The sequence below is a fragment of the Physella acuta genome, unplaced genomic scaffold (assembly GCF_028476545.2).
Source record: "Physella acuta isolate Inbredline_101_S28 unplaced genomic scaffold, ASM2847654v3 ptg001175l, whole genome shotgun sequence".
NCBI lineage: Eukaryota > Metazoa > Mollusca > Gastropoda > Physidae > Physella > Physella acuta.
The window spans coordinates 69,998-86,639 of NW_026732692.1; the positions used below are offsets into that span (position 1 = coordinate 69,998).

Genomic DNA, 16,642 nt, shown 5'->3' on the forward strand with positions numbered 1-16,642 from the left:
AATCAGCTCTCTTAAGCACAAAAAATGGTCCATGCAAAATTAACATCAGGGTATTTACATATACTGGAAATTTTGAATGGATCTAATTGTGTAGGATTTGATATTTACATGTGTTGCTGGATTTAAAATTTAATGCTTTGTTAATGAAACAAAGCTAAACACAGTTAAATCAAGGTCGACAAATATATGTGTTAGATCTAACATTAAGGATGAAAGCAATTTAATGACATTTTAATGTTGACTGGTAATTATTTGTCAAAAGCAAGTTTTTGAGGGTGTCATCTTTTTCCATTCATGCCTAAGACACATGTGGCAGATGAAGTAGAGTTCATCTGTTTCAATGACCTCTGCATATGAAAGGATAGTGTGGTCAGCACTATGCCCAGCCACCTTTTTTTCTTTAACACAAGTCAGGTATTCATCAGAGCTGGGTGGACGGAGGGATGTCTTTCGAATTGAGAATTATTAAGGTTTAATATCTTAAATGTTAGGCAATTGTAGCCATCTTTAGCCATCTTTATCACACCCCACATATCACCAAAAAATCTTTATCACACCCCAAAATCCTGTCACTCCCTACCTCAAAGTTGAAACAACCCCTTCTGAATAAAACATAATTCAAATGTAAACTTTTTTTTTTACTAAGCCCATTTAATTCCCAAATCCTCTGACTGTTATTATCTCACTTCCCATTGTCACACATCACAAAAAGTCAGTGTCCTAATATAAGATCGCCATGAACTTATCTTTTAGCTTTGCCACCCTCCCCCCCCCCCCCCCATTAGCCTACAGTTTTTCAAATTAACAACTCAATTGACTGAGTTGGACCAAAATTGTATATCATATATATATTTAGTTATTCAGCCCTATATATATATATACACACACACACATATATATATATATATATATATATATATATATATATATATATATATATATGGAATAAGTAGGCCCCTACATAATATACTTTTATCATAGATAGCTTTTACATTATTATAGGACAAGTAAAAATAAATAGGCTATTACTAGATCTAATATTATAATAAACTTAGGAGAAATATTTTAAAATTGCCCGTCTCCATTGGTAACACTCTAAACAAATTTCCAACAACCCAAACAAACATCGGTGAATAATTTTCTATTTATAGAACATTATTATAGTTTGTCGGCCTAGATCTACTCTAGATTAGATCTAGAATTTATTTAAGTTACGGCTGGAAAAAAATATTGTTTACTAGGGTTTAAATAACTTTAAAGTTGGAAATAAAAAATGGCAAGTATTTTTACTTAAACTTACAACAGTAGGCCGTTGACTATCTAATTCTAATCTATTGCCTGTTTGACTATTGAGTATTTGGCAAGTATTTGTGCTACTCCACCGGGCCATTGGATTTTATAAGTCTTATACAGCAATACACTTATACTTTATACTTATACACAACCATTTAAAAAAAAATTGATCTAGAATCTACTATAGATCTATAATGTTATAGTATAATCCATACAGTAAGAGGCTTAGTGTAGGGCTAATTATTATTGTATTACGTTAGGTGTGACATGGGGTCTAACTTTATTTACCTCCACCTCTCCCCTCTAATGCCCTCTAAATAAGTTTTCGTTGTACTACAGTATATCAGTATAGATCTAGATCTTAGTTATAAATATAATGTCTTAGGGGTCGTCCATAAATGACGTCACACTCGTAAAATGTCCGTAATTTTGTGACGGTGTGTGATGAGGGGGGTGGGGGGGTGGGAGGAGGGGGTTCAGATGGTGCGACGTAACACTTGCATTATAAAAAAGAAATGTTAGAAAACTTATTTCAGGCGTTATTTCGCGTTTTAGGCAACTGTTTTAATAAATTGTAATATGAATTGATTAAAATACTCTATATAGACATAGTTCAGACAAGATTTTGGAAACATATCGATGTTTTAAGAAAAATTAACTTGAAATTTTTAGGGGGGGAGGGGGGGGGGGTTGGAGGCTGAGGTGGGGGTCTGGCTTTTTGTGACGATGTGTGACGGAGGGTAGGGGGAGGTAAAAATCGTCAAAAAACTTGACGTCATTTATGGATGACCCCTTATATCACCAAACAAATCACACACTGGTCTTATTTTATTTTAATCATTAGGATGCATAAAATATTTATATATAGGCCTATAGAAATGTAAGCTACTTATATAATATATACAAATATTGTGCAGGAAGAAATATCTGTTCTGAACTTATCCAACCTGCATGAAAGTCCTCCCCCATACCATCCATCAATCATAAAGCAATGGGTACATCGTGTTAAAGGATTTTCATCACAGTATAACTCAACTAGGTAAAATTAATTACTCATTAAATATCTTTTGCTAGAAATATTTAATTTAAATTATGTTTTGTGATTTATAATTATTAATTAGTAAGTACTAAGTGTAGTTATTAAGTAAGCCTATTTGAGGTTTACTGATTTAGTCCAAAGTTGTTATCATTTTAGATATATAAATATTTTCTATTAGATTTTTGTAAAATGTTTAGTTGGAGTGCTGATCAAGTTATTGGACCACCTAAAGTGTTCCCACAATATGGTGACAATTGTGGAGCTTGGGCTCAGGGCTCAATAGACAATAAACAATTCCTTGAGGTTAGCAAAAGGTTGTATTAGTCTAATAAACTATATTGGTTGACATAAACATTTTTTTTTAAATTGTGTAATATTACCCACATTTAGATCTATATATGTATTTAGTATTTCAGGAGAAAAATTTTTACAAAGTAAATAATACCAATCCAAGAAAATCTATAAATGACCACTGCATATGGGGTATTTATTATTTAAAGACCTCAGGCACTTCTGTCCTCAGAATTAATTTATTTTTCTTGCTGGCATTATGCCTTAAGTCTGGTTCTAACAGATATACAGTTAGTAAAAAAAAAAAAACACTAACATAAGCATCAGTATTAATGGTAAGTCTATGCAAATATTATTGTTAATTATGGTACATTTTATTTTTACAGATACAGTATGAAGTTCCTGTGTTGCCGAAGTCTATAAATATATATGAAACATTAAACTCAGGAGCTGTAGTTGCTATCAAAGTGTTAAACCCAAGCAGTCAGTGGGATGTACTATGGAGAAGTAACTCCGCAGAGGTCTTGACCATCAGTCGAATTTTTTCACCATCGTTAAAGGTATTATAGTGTTTATATAATAATATGGTTTAGTTTATATTAAATAATACTTTGAAATGCACCAATATTCATTAAAAACAAAGAGTAGCATGTTTAAAAATCTGATTATCATTTATCATGTTTTATATGGACCTCTCTACTATCATCAAGCCTAGAAAGGAATTTTACTTTTTATTGTATGTTCTTGATCACACATTTTATGTTTTCTTTTTCAGGAGGTGAGATATACAACAAACACAGTAAGGCTTGAAATTGACTGTACCGCAGCAGGCAGTTGGTGCGAGATTGATGCTGTTGAATTGATTGGTCTTAGGGAGGGAGCTGGTGAGCTTTAACCCTTGACTGTTAGTCAACTGTGCCAGTTCTACTCTTAGGGTTTAGTTTGTACCTGATCTAGTGTTCCTACAAGGCTTAGAGTCTACTAAAGCCTCATCTTCTTGCTCTGTTGATTTTCTATATCTTATAGAATTTAAAAATCATTCTTAATCTCCACTTTAATTTTGAAATATGGTAGATTTTAATTAGTAAAAATTCATTTCAACTGTATTTTAAAATTATGGCGATTTATTTTTCCCTTAAAAAAAGCATTATTTTATCTTTACAGTTGCATCAGTTGATGATACCATTTTTTTTGAGGAGATGAGAGGTTTAGTCAACAATCCAGCATTTAGTGATGTGAAGCTCTTCATCAATGATGTTCCCATTTTTGCACACAAGGCCATTCTGGCAGCAAGGTCACCTTTTTTCCATCAGATGTTGGAGTCTAAATTGAGTGACACAGTAAGATCTATTCAAACTTGAAATACATTGAAGCACAATATTTGTCAGGAGTAGGTTCATTTGTAATGATATCTGTTTTAATTTCTTTCAGCTCTAAAATAGTTTCCCCTCTTTTCTTTAAAAAGTCATAGTTATAGGTTGTGTTTTAATTTTCAGCTACCTAAAATTATACACATGAAAAGCATTTTTAAAAAGTGTCATTGATATATTAAAAAATCTATTTTAAGATTTGAATTTGAAGTTAACTTTAATTATATCGTTTTTATTCTTATAATGGCTTTTATTAATTTGTTAAGCCTTTAACTTCAAAATATATTAGACTATCTAAACATTATTTGATTAAATATTATTATTTGTTAAATATAAATTTTCAGTTAAGACTTGAGCTAGATGTGCCTTTAACTGAGAGTGAAATGCTTGCTGTCATGTCATATATCTATACCAACAGAATACCACAAGATTGCACCATCGATGAGCTAATGACTTTATATAAGTGTATGAAACAGATAAACAGTTTTGTATTTGAATAAAGTTATTGACTAACATTTCACTAAGATAGTAAAGAATAGGATGAATTAGATGATATTGTAATAGGTCTACATTAGCAAATTGTAATATCATTCACTTATTATAGTCCTCTCAAAGCTTTGGTACTCTTTTTGCTTTTCATAATCTTTAATTATCTATTTAATCCCATTTTATATTAAACTGTATCCTAAAATTTGTCCTTGTGGTTTGTTTTAGGTTCTGCAGTTTTTGAACTTAAGGAGTTAAAGACAACAGCATTACATCGGTTGTTAGCAGTGCTACAGTGCGAAAATGTTGTCAATGCTTTTAAGAGAGCTGACCAAGATGACACATTAGGTAAAATCAGTTTTATCTTTAATTATTTTTATAGTTAATTAGAAGGAATATAAATATTACAGAAAAAAGTACACTATATATATATATATATAAATATATATATATATATATATATATATATATATATATATATATATATATATATATATATATATATATATATATATATATATATATATATATATATATAACATATTTCTTCCAGATGATGTAAGAAGCATATGTTTGCATTTTATGGCAGATCATATAAAAGATATGGCAAATGTTTCAGACTTTGAAACATTATCACAAAACATTTTAGTCAAAGTTTTGCAACTAGCAATGTCAAAAACAGAGTTAAATTCTAATTAGTGCTGAAGAATAATTTACTAGTTTAGATTATAGTTTTAATTAGCTTTTTCTGACAGTGAAATATGCTTATTAAAATTACATGTTATTGGTGCAATATAGACTTCTTTTATTCTTCTTGTTTTGTTTTTTTTAAAACATGTCTGTTTGGTTACATTAAAATTATAAATACTTTCCCTTTATATATATATATATATATATATATATATATATATATATATATATATATATATATATATATATATATATATATATATATATATATATATATATATATATATACATATATATATATATATATACATATATATATATATATACATATATATATATATATATATGTATATATATATATATATATATATATATATATATATACATATATATACATATACATATATATACATATATATACATATATATACATATATATACATATATATATATATATATATATATATATATATATATATATATATATATATATATATATATATATATAAAGGCATAATGGCAAACATATAGGTAATGGACAAAGTTCAATGACTTAAGTACCCTGGTGCCATACTGTCTGATGAGGAAACAAAACAAGAAATGCATAAACAACACCAACACTCAGTAAATAATAGTAAATTAAAAAGTACTCTGTGTGACAAAAAGAATTTTCTTGGAACAAATGTGTAACTCATTCAGTCATTGGTCGTGTCTGTCTTCCTGTATGGATGCGATGAATGAACCTTCAACACAGACTTCCAGAGAAGAATCCAGGCCCTGGAAAAGAGATGTCAATACAGACTCCTAGGGATCTCATAACAAATGAAGGTCTGAGAAAGGATCACTAATGCAATCAGTCGCTGAGTGTACTGAGCATTGTAAAAACAAGAGAATTTAAGATGGTATGGATATGCCACAAGAACCAACAGCCTATCCAAAAAGAATCATACTGGGCACTGTGCCAGGAGGTAGGAGAAGGGAAGGCAAAAATGTCAGTGGACGGATGACATCAAAGACTGTGTTGACATTGCAGAACTATTCAGAGCAGCAGAGGACCCAGACAGATGGCGGAAAATTATGAGTAAATTAACTGTGGTGCCCCAACACCCCCTAGGTGCGCCCACTACCCCTAGGGCAGTGGCGGATTAAGGGGGGTGCTGAAGGGGCTGCAGCCAGGGGCCCCCGAATTTTAGGGGCCCCCAAATTTTGATTTCTCAACTAAAGCAAATATTACTTTATCATTATTTTTTTAAGTATTTTTTTAATGTCAGAAGTATGAGTTAAAATTCCACCAAGTAATTAAAAAGCGTCACTTAAATAATAGTTTTATCAGTGAATGTGCCGAGACAAGCGAGATCCATCAGATACTCTCTGATCTTTAATGTTTAATTGTGCCTTATTTAACCAGCAGTCCCTCTACCGATAGAAAACGTTTTGAAAACCATTTAAAAACACATAGTGTCGAGGCTGAGGGAGGGTGGGTGTCGGGGGTATTTGTATGAGGGGTTGTTTGCGTATTGCCATAGCGTATATAGATAAAAATAAAACTAGACTGGTAGAGACTAATACGGACGGTGTAAACTTGACGGTAGACGATTTGTTTCGAGAGTATGTGTTACATGGGTGTTAAATTTGGGGAAAAACGTCCCAGTTGTAGGGAGGGTCTGACATAGCAAAGTGGATAGTTAGACATGGACCGATGTAGAAGTGTTTTTTTTTTAAGTATTGACCTTTTGACAGAGTGGCTTAAGATTTAAAAAATGCGAAACATCTCTAGTTCAAGGCACACTCTCACCTGTATTAATTGCACTATAGGAATTGCCAAAACAGGCCAAGAGAGAAGACGTCTATAAATAAAGACGTTACCGCTGTCCCGCATGGTAATACAAAACCGGATAAGACTATTGCAGGGCATGGCATCTACCCCCCCCCCCACACAAACATGTCCCCCAACTGTCTCCCCGCCCCGAAGTTTCACCCATTAAAACATTTGAGTTGTGAATTCCTTGGAATTTAGCCGTAGTCAATGTTTTCGTCTGGATAAGTAAAAAATATTTTTAGGGGGGAGGCTCCGGTAAAAAAACTTTTTTAATACTCATTAGAAAACAGTTATTTCTTTACAGCTTTATTGAAATACATCCGCATATGCATTTCCACTAAAAAAATTGGTGGAAAAATCTTAGTAACTATGACAACGGCTGCCATCTTGAAAAATTAACCCCCTCAGGTTTTCCACCATTCACAAAATATTATATTTTATGCCCAATAAATAATGAATTCATAATATTCTTCCATATTGTGGGGTACTCAGCTAACAATTTTAAGTGTATATCTTCAAAATAAATTATTATTAATAGATACAAGTGCATTTAGAGCTTTCCAAATGTGCACATTGCTCTTCGAATTAACTGTGCATGATGACGTCTAACTGCAGCGGAGGGCCTAGTTTCCAAAATAAAAAAGATTAAACGCGATCTAAGAAGCACTATGGGACAGAAGAGACTTAGTATGCTCTCACTTATGAGCATAAAAAATGACATTGTAAGCTCACTAGATTATACAGAAATAATAGAACAGTTTGCTATCAGGAAGGCTCGAAAATGTTCCCTATAAAATTAAAAATATAAAAGTTACTTGGTCTTTAGTTCTGTTAACCTTTAGTTTATTCCATTCGACCTTTATTTCTGGGAAGAAGCCCCTGTTTTGTGATGTCATTATATAAACTACATATATATATATATATATATATATATATATATATATATATATATATATATATATATATATATATATATATATATATATATATATATGTAACGAGTCCCCGAGTCTATCCTGCCGACAACGCCAAATGTAACGAGTCTCTGGCTACCCTGCCGACAACGCCAAATGTGACCTTCCCGAGTCTAACCACTCATTCCACACAACATTGACCACAGCATAGATACTCGAAGATGCAGGTTCATTATTGATCCTTTTATTACATGAATCAAAGAATGCTTCACAATAATATAATGAATCAAGAGAGATGTTTCACAATAATAGTCTGAATCAACGGACCCCCAACAGTCCTCACTAGGCTTCATCTAACTGAATACACATGTCTAACGTCCTTCTTAACACAATACGGCTAACCCGTTCAATAACCAACTGCCACACTGACTCACTGATCGAAAGCGAGCGAGAGAGAGAGAGAGAGAGACTGCGAGCTCAGCCGTCGCCTTCCTTATTTATCCCCTTCATATCCGTAATCATATTCGGTCCTATCATACTCGTAATCGTAATCGTTGCATTACGCCGCTTCTGTTGTACAGTCCGATTTAATAAGCCATCTGCATCCTGTCACATCAAAGTTGACAGACCGTCTTTCGTATCGCTTCCCGAGATACTACGCCCTGGCTTTCTGATCGTTATCAGCCACCACCTGTGTTATTACATCAGTCGTGTCAAAGTTGACAGCGCTGTACCGCTTTCTTATGTCTGGTAACTTCCCCTAGTTACATCCACCCCTGCCTTTTTTTGTGTGTTATCAACCACAAACAACGCCCGGCAGGTGCAGTCCTTCAAAGTCCATCGCACCACCGTAAAAAAAAATCCATTGTTCCACTCACTGTCAATGTCGTCACATTCGTATAAGATTGACCGTTATCCCTATTTCACATATCAAATGTGTCTACATCATCTTCCTCAGACACAAAACAGTTCTAGAATTCACATCCACCTTTTTTCGTCTGGTGCCTTCACCAGTTCACTTTTATGACTTTTTGAACAGTCTGTTCTCATACCAGCGCGACCATGAAAGAATTGATGGTTGCTGACAAAAAATTTCGTATTCTTTCTGTTTCTCAAACTTCTCCGCGGACCACTTAACTGATGGTCTACTGTCTCTCTGCTTTTGGAGGGACCGGGATCCTCCTTGTTGCCGGTATCCTCCCCTTGTGTATCGCTGTTGCGCTGTTGATGGTGACATGGTTCCGGGATGGGTATGTGAATTTCCGTTATAATTTCCGGTTCCCTAATTGTCTTGGATTTCCTTGTGTGTAACTGCTCTTCTTGACTATGACAATATTTCTTTAATTGAGCAATATTCGCCCACCGATCCGGTTTGGTGTGATCGATGGGTCTTATCTTAAAGGGGCCACCTGCTACTTTAGGCATCTCCACGACTTGCCATATCTCCTGTCCCCAGAGGTCGTGGATTTTGTTTCTGCCTACGGGTGGCTACGCAGTAATACCCTGTCGTTCAGTTTGAGTGGCGGGTCCTTTGTCTGTACCGGCGGTTCCCTTCGCCGTGCTTCATGTTCTAGTCTTTCCTGTACTACCCTGTACATTTCTCTAATTCGTCTCATATGTTCATTCACATATTCCAGTGCAGTGTATGAGCCAGTCATACTCTCCTTTTTTCCTAGGAACAAGTCAAGAGGGAGTCGAGCCTCCCGTCCGAACAGCAACATGTATGGCGAAAAGCCGGTTGTGGCATGGGGTGTGCAGTTGTATAGATATACCAACTCTGGGAGAAAATCAGGCCAACGTTTTTTCTGTTCAGGTTCTAGAGTACGCAGCAAATCATGCATGCTGCGGTTGAACCGCTCGCACTGTCCGTTTCCTTTCGGATTAAATGTGGTTGTTCTAGATTTGTTGATCCCGTAGTGGCTGCACAGTTGGTTAATTACTTCTGACTCGAAGGCCCTTCCTTGGTCAGAGTGTAATTGTCTTGGTATGCCATATTTGATGAACCAATGTTCTATTAAGACCTTTGCCACTGTTTTGGCAGTCTGATCTCGTGTGGGCACCGCCACAGTCCATTTGGTGAAAACATCAGTCATTACCAACACATGTTCCGTCCCATCCGATGATTGCTCCAACGACGTAAAGTCCATAGCCACAATCTCTAGTGGTTTTGTCGCTAATAGGTGTCCCGATGGCTGTCTCATTTTGACAACTGGCATTTTCGCATGCTGACACCTCACACAAGCCTCACAATGGCGTTTGACCTCCATTTCCATATTGGGCCAGTAACACCTCCGTCGTAATATTTTGTGCGTCCTGTCGTGACCCTGGTGTCCTGCCCTGTCATGTGCCAACCTTAGCACTTCTTCTCGTAATTGTCCAGGCACCACCACCTGGTGTATTGTCCCATCAATTTGGTCATGAATTCTCCGCATGAGAACACCATCCTGTATACTGAGACGGTCCCACTGACTCAGTATTTTCTTTGTTTCTCGACCAAATTGTTCTCTTTCCCTTCTTCCTGGGAATTTTTGTTCCTGGACGTGTTTCAACAGCGGCTGTAAGCCACTATCCGTTCTCTGGGCATTTCTTATCTCTTTGTGATTAAGGCAACTAAAATCAACAATGTCCCTATGTCCGGGCTCTGTGGAAATGTGCTCCACCCCGGTCTGTCCGTTCTGCCTCACTTGCACCCCGTGAGGGATATCTGTTGACGCTCTGACCTCACATATTCCTGTCAGCGTTTCTTCCTCATCGCCCGGTCTCTCGTAAGGATTCCTTGATAAGGCGTCCGCATTGCCATTGGACCGCCCCGGGCGATATTTTATCTCTAGGTCAAAGAGTGCCAATTCTGCTGCCCATCGCTGTTCGATGGATCCCAACTTTGCTGTCTTTAGGTGACTCAAGGGGTTATTGTCAGTGTATACCACACATTTAGCACCTAATAGATAGTCCCTGAATTTTTCCGTCACAGCCCATTTTAATGTCAAAGGTTCTAGTTTCATGGCGCTGTAATTTGTCATGTTCTTCTCTGATTCCTTCAGAGCTCGACTGGCATAAGCAATAACCCTGAAACCTTGCTTTTGTTGTTGTGATAGCACAGCTCCCAGACCTTTAGAGCTGGCGTCAATTTCTAGCCGAAATGGTTTGTCAAAGTCTGCGTATCCTAATATCGGCGCCTCTGTCAAAGCCTTTTTCAATAGCTTAAACGAGTTCAGGCATTCATCAGTCCATAATTCACCTATCAGTTGTGTTTTACCTTTCTTTTTCTCCTTACTGTGTTTCTTTGTCATTTTGTTTACCAAGTCATGCAATGGTGCGGCAATTTTTGCAAAACCAGGCACAAATTTTCTATAATAGGAAGCAAAGCCCAAGAATGATCTGACCTCTACTGTAGTTGTTGGCTGTTTCCATTCTTTAACAGCTGCAATTTTATCTGGGTCAGTGGCGATGCCATCCGACGAAATCACGTAACCCAAAAAATGTACCGATTTCAGACCGAAGCAGCATTTGTCTGGGTTCAGCTTTACTCCTATCTCCCTAAGACGGAGAAACACTTGTTCTAATCTTTCTAGATGGTCCTCCCAAGTTTTTGAATAAACTAGTATATCATCCAAGTACACCAACATTATTTGAAATAGAAAGTCACTCATAGCACTCTGCATTACTCGCTGGAATGTAGCAGGTGCATTAGTTAGACCAAACGGCATACGGGTCCACTCGTACAGTCCCAGTGGAGAAATAAATGCAGTCTTATGTTGATCGTTGGGGTGCATGGCCACTTGGTGGTAGCCACTAGCCAAATCCAAGGTAGAAAAAAATCTTGCTCCCCCCAACGCATCAAGACATTCATCAATACGAGGCAAGGGGAATGCATCCCTTCTTGTGATATTGTTCAATTTCCGGTAATCACAACACAGTCTTATCTCCCCTGACTTCTTTTTTACCACTACTATCGGTGCCGCATACGGGCTAGTGCTGGTTGTAATAATTCCCTTTTTTAGTAGATCGTTCAGGTGTGCCTTCACCGCAGAGTAGTGACTCGGTGGTAATCTTCGATAAGGTTGCGCCACCGGCTTGTCTTGTAGTAAGGGTATCTGGTGTTTTATTACTTCCGTGTAACCCAAATCACCCTCGTACGAGGCAAATATATCCCTGTACTTATTCAGCAATTCATTTAGTTTTGGGTCCTCAGTTTCCGGGAATGTATATGATCGGCCATCCTCTTTCTTCACCTCGGCCGTCACATTGACCGACCTAACTGTTACTTCATTACTGCTGGTATTGCTCAGTTCGATGCACTGCGCCGACCTTTGTACCTCGACGTTCTGTGGTACTCCTACCAGAGTATTAGGCGGTATAAAAATTTCCTCATCCAAAACATTTGCCACTAATCCTTGAACTAGTCCATTTTCCGCTGATGTGTATGTCCGCAGTAACACGACGCCTGCCCTCAGTGCGGCGCCACATGGTTCTATCATCACATCACCATTCACGCTTCTATCCCCAATTTGTAATGTGATTGCCTTGACCGTGTTTGCCGGGACTGATATCCTTCCTCTGGTCTTGGCAAACCTGGCCAACTTGGATCCCCGACCTGGTGTGGTCGATCCGACAATATTTGTAAGAAATTCTGGCAACTGGCCAAGAATATTCATGCCCAACAGGCAAGGTGTATTTGACACATTTGTCTCTAGGTTGTGTTTCGTAACGAACACCCCAACCTGCTTCAACCTATGTCCCGCCACCACGACATCCGCCAGAAAATAACCACAGTATGGAATGGTTAGTCCATTAGCTGCCGTCAGGCGCATGCATGTGTCAGACCTCAACCTATGGTCTTTTCCTTTCATCCATTTGGTGTAAAAATTTTCCGTGATTGTCGTCACCTGGGAGCCTGTATCCACAATTGCCTTCACCGCGATGTCCCCAATCGTAATCACCATTTCGGGACAGACTCCCATCATTTTGCTTCTTGGGCCATAACCTCGCCCCTCTGTAGCCTGGCCCTGCCTTACAGAGGACGACCGTTTCCCTGGCAGTACCGTGCCATATGTCCGGGTTGTGAACAGGACAAGCAAATTGGTCGACCGTCAGCCGTCCACCGGAGCGATGGACCGGCGGGTCGCGGCCGTCCAACCTGTCTCTGTTTTGTCCCGTTCTTTTCCTGATTCTCAGCTGTTGACCTGCTTTCTAACCTCTCCAATCTTTGGTCAACCTTATCCAGGTGGGCCAACAGTTGAGCCATCATGGTTTCCACCGTGCCGGTCCCCGTGGGTGGGGATTGTTTCTGTTCCGGCACCGAGACTTTGTCCACCGAACAGTTCGATTGGTCCTCATCCTCGGACCTGCGGATCGCTGAGTTCCTGACCTGAAGGAAGGTCAACTGCGGGTCTTTGTGGACCTCCTCTTTCAACTCTCTCCTTAAGATCGGGGTTGCTAGCCCCTCGATGAACTGGTCCCTCAGTAGGCGTACATCTATGTCAGGTGTTTTGCCCTTTACCGAATCAAAGGCCCTGTTTATTCGGTGTGAATACTCCATCACACTCTCCGCCATTCTCTGCTTTAAGCCTACGAACCCCGATAGCAGTTGCGATCCCGACCGTCTCTCCCCAAAGGTCTCCATAATTAGATCCAACACCTTATCTGGATCTGATTGGACGGTTTTATCGTGGCATTTGACCTCTGCCCTAACCGTCTCTCCTATACTGCCCATCAGCAGTCTTAATCTTTCCTCTGGTGACATGTTTCTCGAGGCCCAGGCCGCTTTGACCTCTTCACTGAACCTGTTGGTTAAAGTTGGATCACCGTCCCCGTAAAATTTGTTAATGTGGGACTCTCTGGGCAGGACCACAATATGGTTCTGCTTCTCGTCCAGAGTAGACATTTTATTCCTTTAGTAAAAAAAAGAGTTCTTTCTTACCGTGTGTGTATGAAAATTTTTTTCCTCGTTCCTCAATTTTCACTGTTCCTGAATGTCCGAATTCACACACACACTAAACACAGTTATGAACTAGGTTGACTATGGGTGCCTAAAGCGGCAAGTCTCGTTGAATTCATCCTGGTCGCAGCGCCAAATGTAACGAGTCCCCGAGTCTATCCTGCCGACAACGCCAAATGTAACGAGTCTCTGGCTACCCTGCCGACAACGCCAAATGTGACCTTCCCGAGTCTAACCACTCATTCCACACAACATTGACCACAGCATAGATACTCGAAGATGCAGGTTCATTATTGATCCTTTTATTACATGAATCAAAGAATGCTTCACAATAATATAATGAATCAAGAGAGATGTTTCACAATAATAGTCTGAATCAACGGACCCCCAACAGTCCTCACTAGGCTTCATCTAACTGAATACACATGTCTAACGTCCTTCTTAACACAATACGGCTAACCCGTTCAATAACCAACTGCCACACTGACTCACTGATCGAAAGCGAGCGAGAGAGAGAGAGAGAGAGACTGCGAGCTCAGCCGTCGCCTTCCTTATTTATCCCCTTCATATCCGTAATCATATTCGGTCCTATCATACTCGTAATCGTAATCGTTGCATTACGCCGCTTCTGTTGTACAGTCCGATTTAATAAGCCATCTGCATCCTGTCACATCAAAGTTGACAGACCGTCTTTCGTATCGCTTCCCGAGATACTACGCCCTGGCTTTCTGATCGTTATCAGCCACCACCTGTGTTATTACATCAGTCGTGTCAAAGTTGACAGCGCTGTACCGCTTTCTTATGTCTGGTAACTTCCCCTAGTTACATATATATATATATATATATATATATATATATATATATATATATATATATATATATAGTTAAAGGGGGCCCCGGAAAAAGTTTCAGCCAGGGGCCCCGCTGAAGCTTAATCCGCCTCTGCCGTAGGGTAATAAGGGATAACTGATTGGCATATAAAATATATATATAATAAAATTATATCTGAAATATACTTGTGAAAACTAGCATATTGATTTTCAGACCCTGCATAAAGATAATTTTAATCTTAAGGGGGTGGGGAGTAGCACAAATGACGTCACGCTACAGGTTGTTGACAGAGAGGGGGGGGGGGGGGACGAAACAAATCGACTAGCGTGGACGGTGGGGGGGGGGGGGGGGGGGGGATCGGGCGGGTTCGGGTTACTGTAGACGTCCATATTGTTAAATTTAACAAACACAATTCTTTAATTTAAAAAAAATGCATTAAGAATGTAGGTTAACATTATCAAGTTAATTTTTTAAACATTTCAAACAATTAAAGCGTAAGTTTAAAAACAATTAGTTTAACTCTGATCGATCGTGCAACAAAATCAGTCTACATCATTAATTTGCGTCAAATCCTAAGCAACGCAGATCTGGGTATTTTTTTTTCAAGTAAAAAACTCAAAACAACCACGTTACAGTTAAATATTTAAATAACAGCGTGTGCATAATGTGCTCGCTTGGTCATGTCTTAATGGGGTTATCCATAAATGACGTCACGCTGTTTTGACGATTTTTACCTCCCCCTTCCCCTCCGTCACACGTCGTCACAAAAAGCCAGACTCCCCCCCCCCCCTAAAATTACGTCACACCTCAGCCTACAACCCCCCTCAAAATTGCAGCTGAATTTTTTTTAAACATCGATATTTTTCCAAAATCTTGTCTGAAATCTGTCAAAATAGAGTATTTTAATCAATTCCTATTACAATTTATTAAGTTTTCTAAAACGCGAAATAACGTATAAAATTCGTTTTCTAACATTTCTTTTTTATAATGCAAAAGTGTGACGTCGCACCATCTGAACCCCCCCCCCCCCCTCATCACACATCGTCACAAAATTACCGACCCCCCCAGTGGCGTAGCGAGGTCGGGTGTCACCCGGTGTGGCACTTAATGGTGTCACCCCCCCCCCCAGAGGCATAGAGACCCTTCTCCCAGGGACAAACTTTCAAATTTTCGATTTGCACCCCCCCCCCCCCTCAAACTTCCGATTTGCACCCCCCCTCAAGTTTTCTTTTTGCACCCCCCCCCCAGAGGCATAGAGACCCTTCCCAGGGACAAACTTTCAAATTTTCGATTTGCACCCCCCCCCCTCAAACTTCCGATTTGCACCCCCCATCAAGTTTTCTTTTTGCACCCCCCCCCCCTCAAACTTTCGATTTGCACCCCCCTCGAGTTTTTCTCTATATATTTTGCTATTTTTTGCCTTGGTGTCACCCCCCTAAATGGTGTCACCCGGTGCGGTCCGCACCCCGCCCCCCCTCGCTACGCCCCTGGCCCCCCCCCCCTCCCCCGAGTGTGACGTCATTTATGGACGACACCTATCTTAGGTCAGCGCGACCACGACAAAAAAGAGGTGTTTTGTTATAGAAACACGTGTAGCGTAAAGTTGAGTAAAAGTAATATAATGACGTCAAGATGATTAGCCGAATTTACCCTAACCCATTGCTAGTTAAAGCTAGACAGCCACAATTAACATTAATTTAAAATGTTTGGTCCATAGAATCTTCAATTAAAAAAAATATTGTTAATAACATAAGGGGTCATCCATAAATGACGTCAGGCTTTTTTTGACGATTTTTACCTCCCCCCTCCCCTCTGTCACACATCGTCACAAAAAGCCAGACCCCCACCCCTAAAATGACGTCACACCTCAGCCTACAACCCCCCTCAAAATTGCAGTTGAATTTTTCTTAAAACATCGATATTTTTCCAAAGTCTTGTCTGAACTCTGTCAATATAGAGTATTTTAATCAA

The 16,642-nt window shown here is 38.7% G+C and overlaps 1 protein-coding gene across 1 annotated transcript; it reads left to right on the forward strand.

Annotated features, from left to right (window-relative positions):
- The first annotated feature begins 24 nt into the window (after positions 1–24).
- Positions 25–5,267, forward strand: LOC131956772 (kelch-like protein 8). The gene is made up of 9 exons (XM_059321342.1): positions 25–90; positions 2,211–2,332; positions 2,530–2,635; positions 3,010–3,183; positions 3,399–3,507; positions 3,788–3,963; positions 4,338–4,458; positions 4,708–4,827; positions 5,033–5,267. The coding sequence occupies exons 1-9, from the start codon at positions 25–27 to the stop codon at positions 5,176–5,178; spliced, it is 1,140 nt and encodes a 379-aa protein (XP_059177325.1). The 3' UTR covers positions 5,179–5,267.
- The last annotated feature ends 11,375 nt before the right edge of the window (positions 5,268–16,642 follow it).

Bases quoted from the DNA above. Each gene is read 5' to 3' on its own strand.
- LOC131956772 (XM_059321342.1), top strand. From the start codon at position 25: ATGGTCCATGCAAAATTAACATCAGGGTATTTACATATACTGGAAATT. The intron at 3,184-3,398 runs GTATTATAGTGT...TTTCTTTTTCAG, and splicing joins TTTTTTCACCATCGTTAAAG to GAGGTGAGATATACAACAAA. The intron at 4,828-5,032 runs GTAAAATCAGTT...TATTTCTTCCAG, and splicing joins TGACCAAGATGACACATTAG to ATGATGTAAGAAGCATATGT.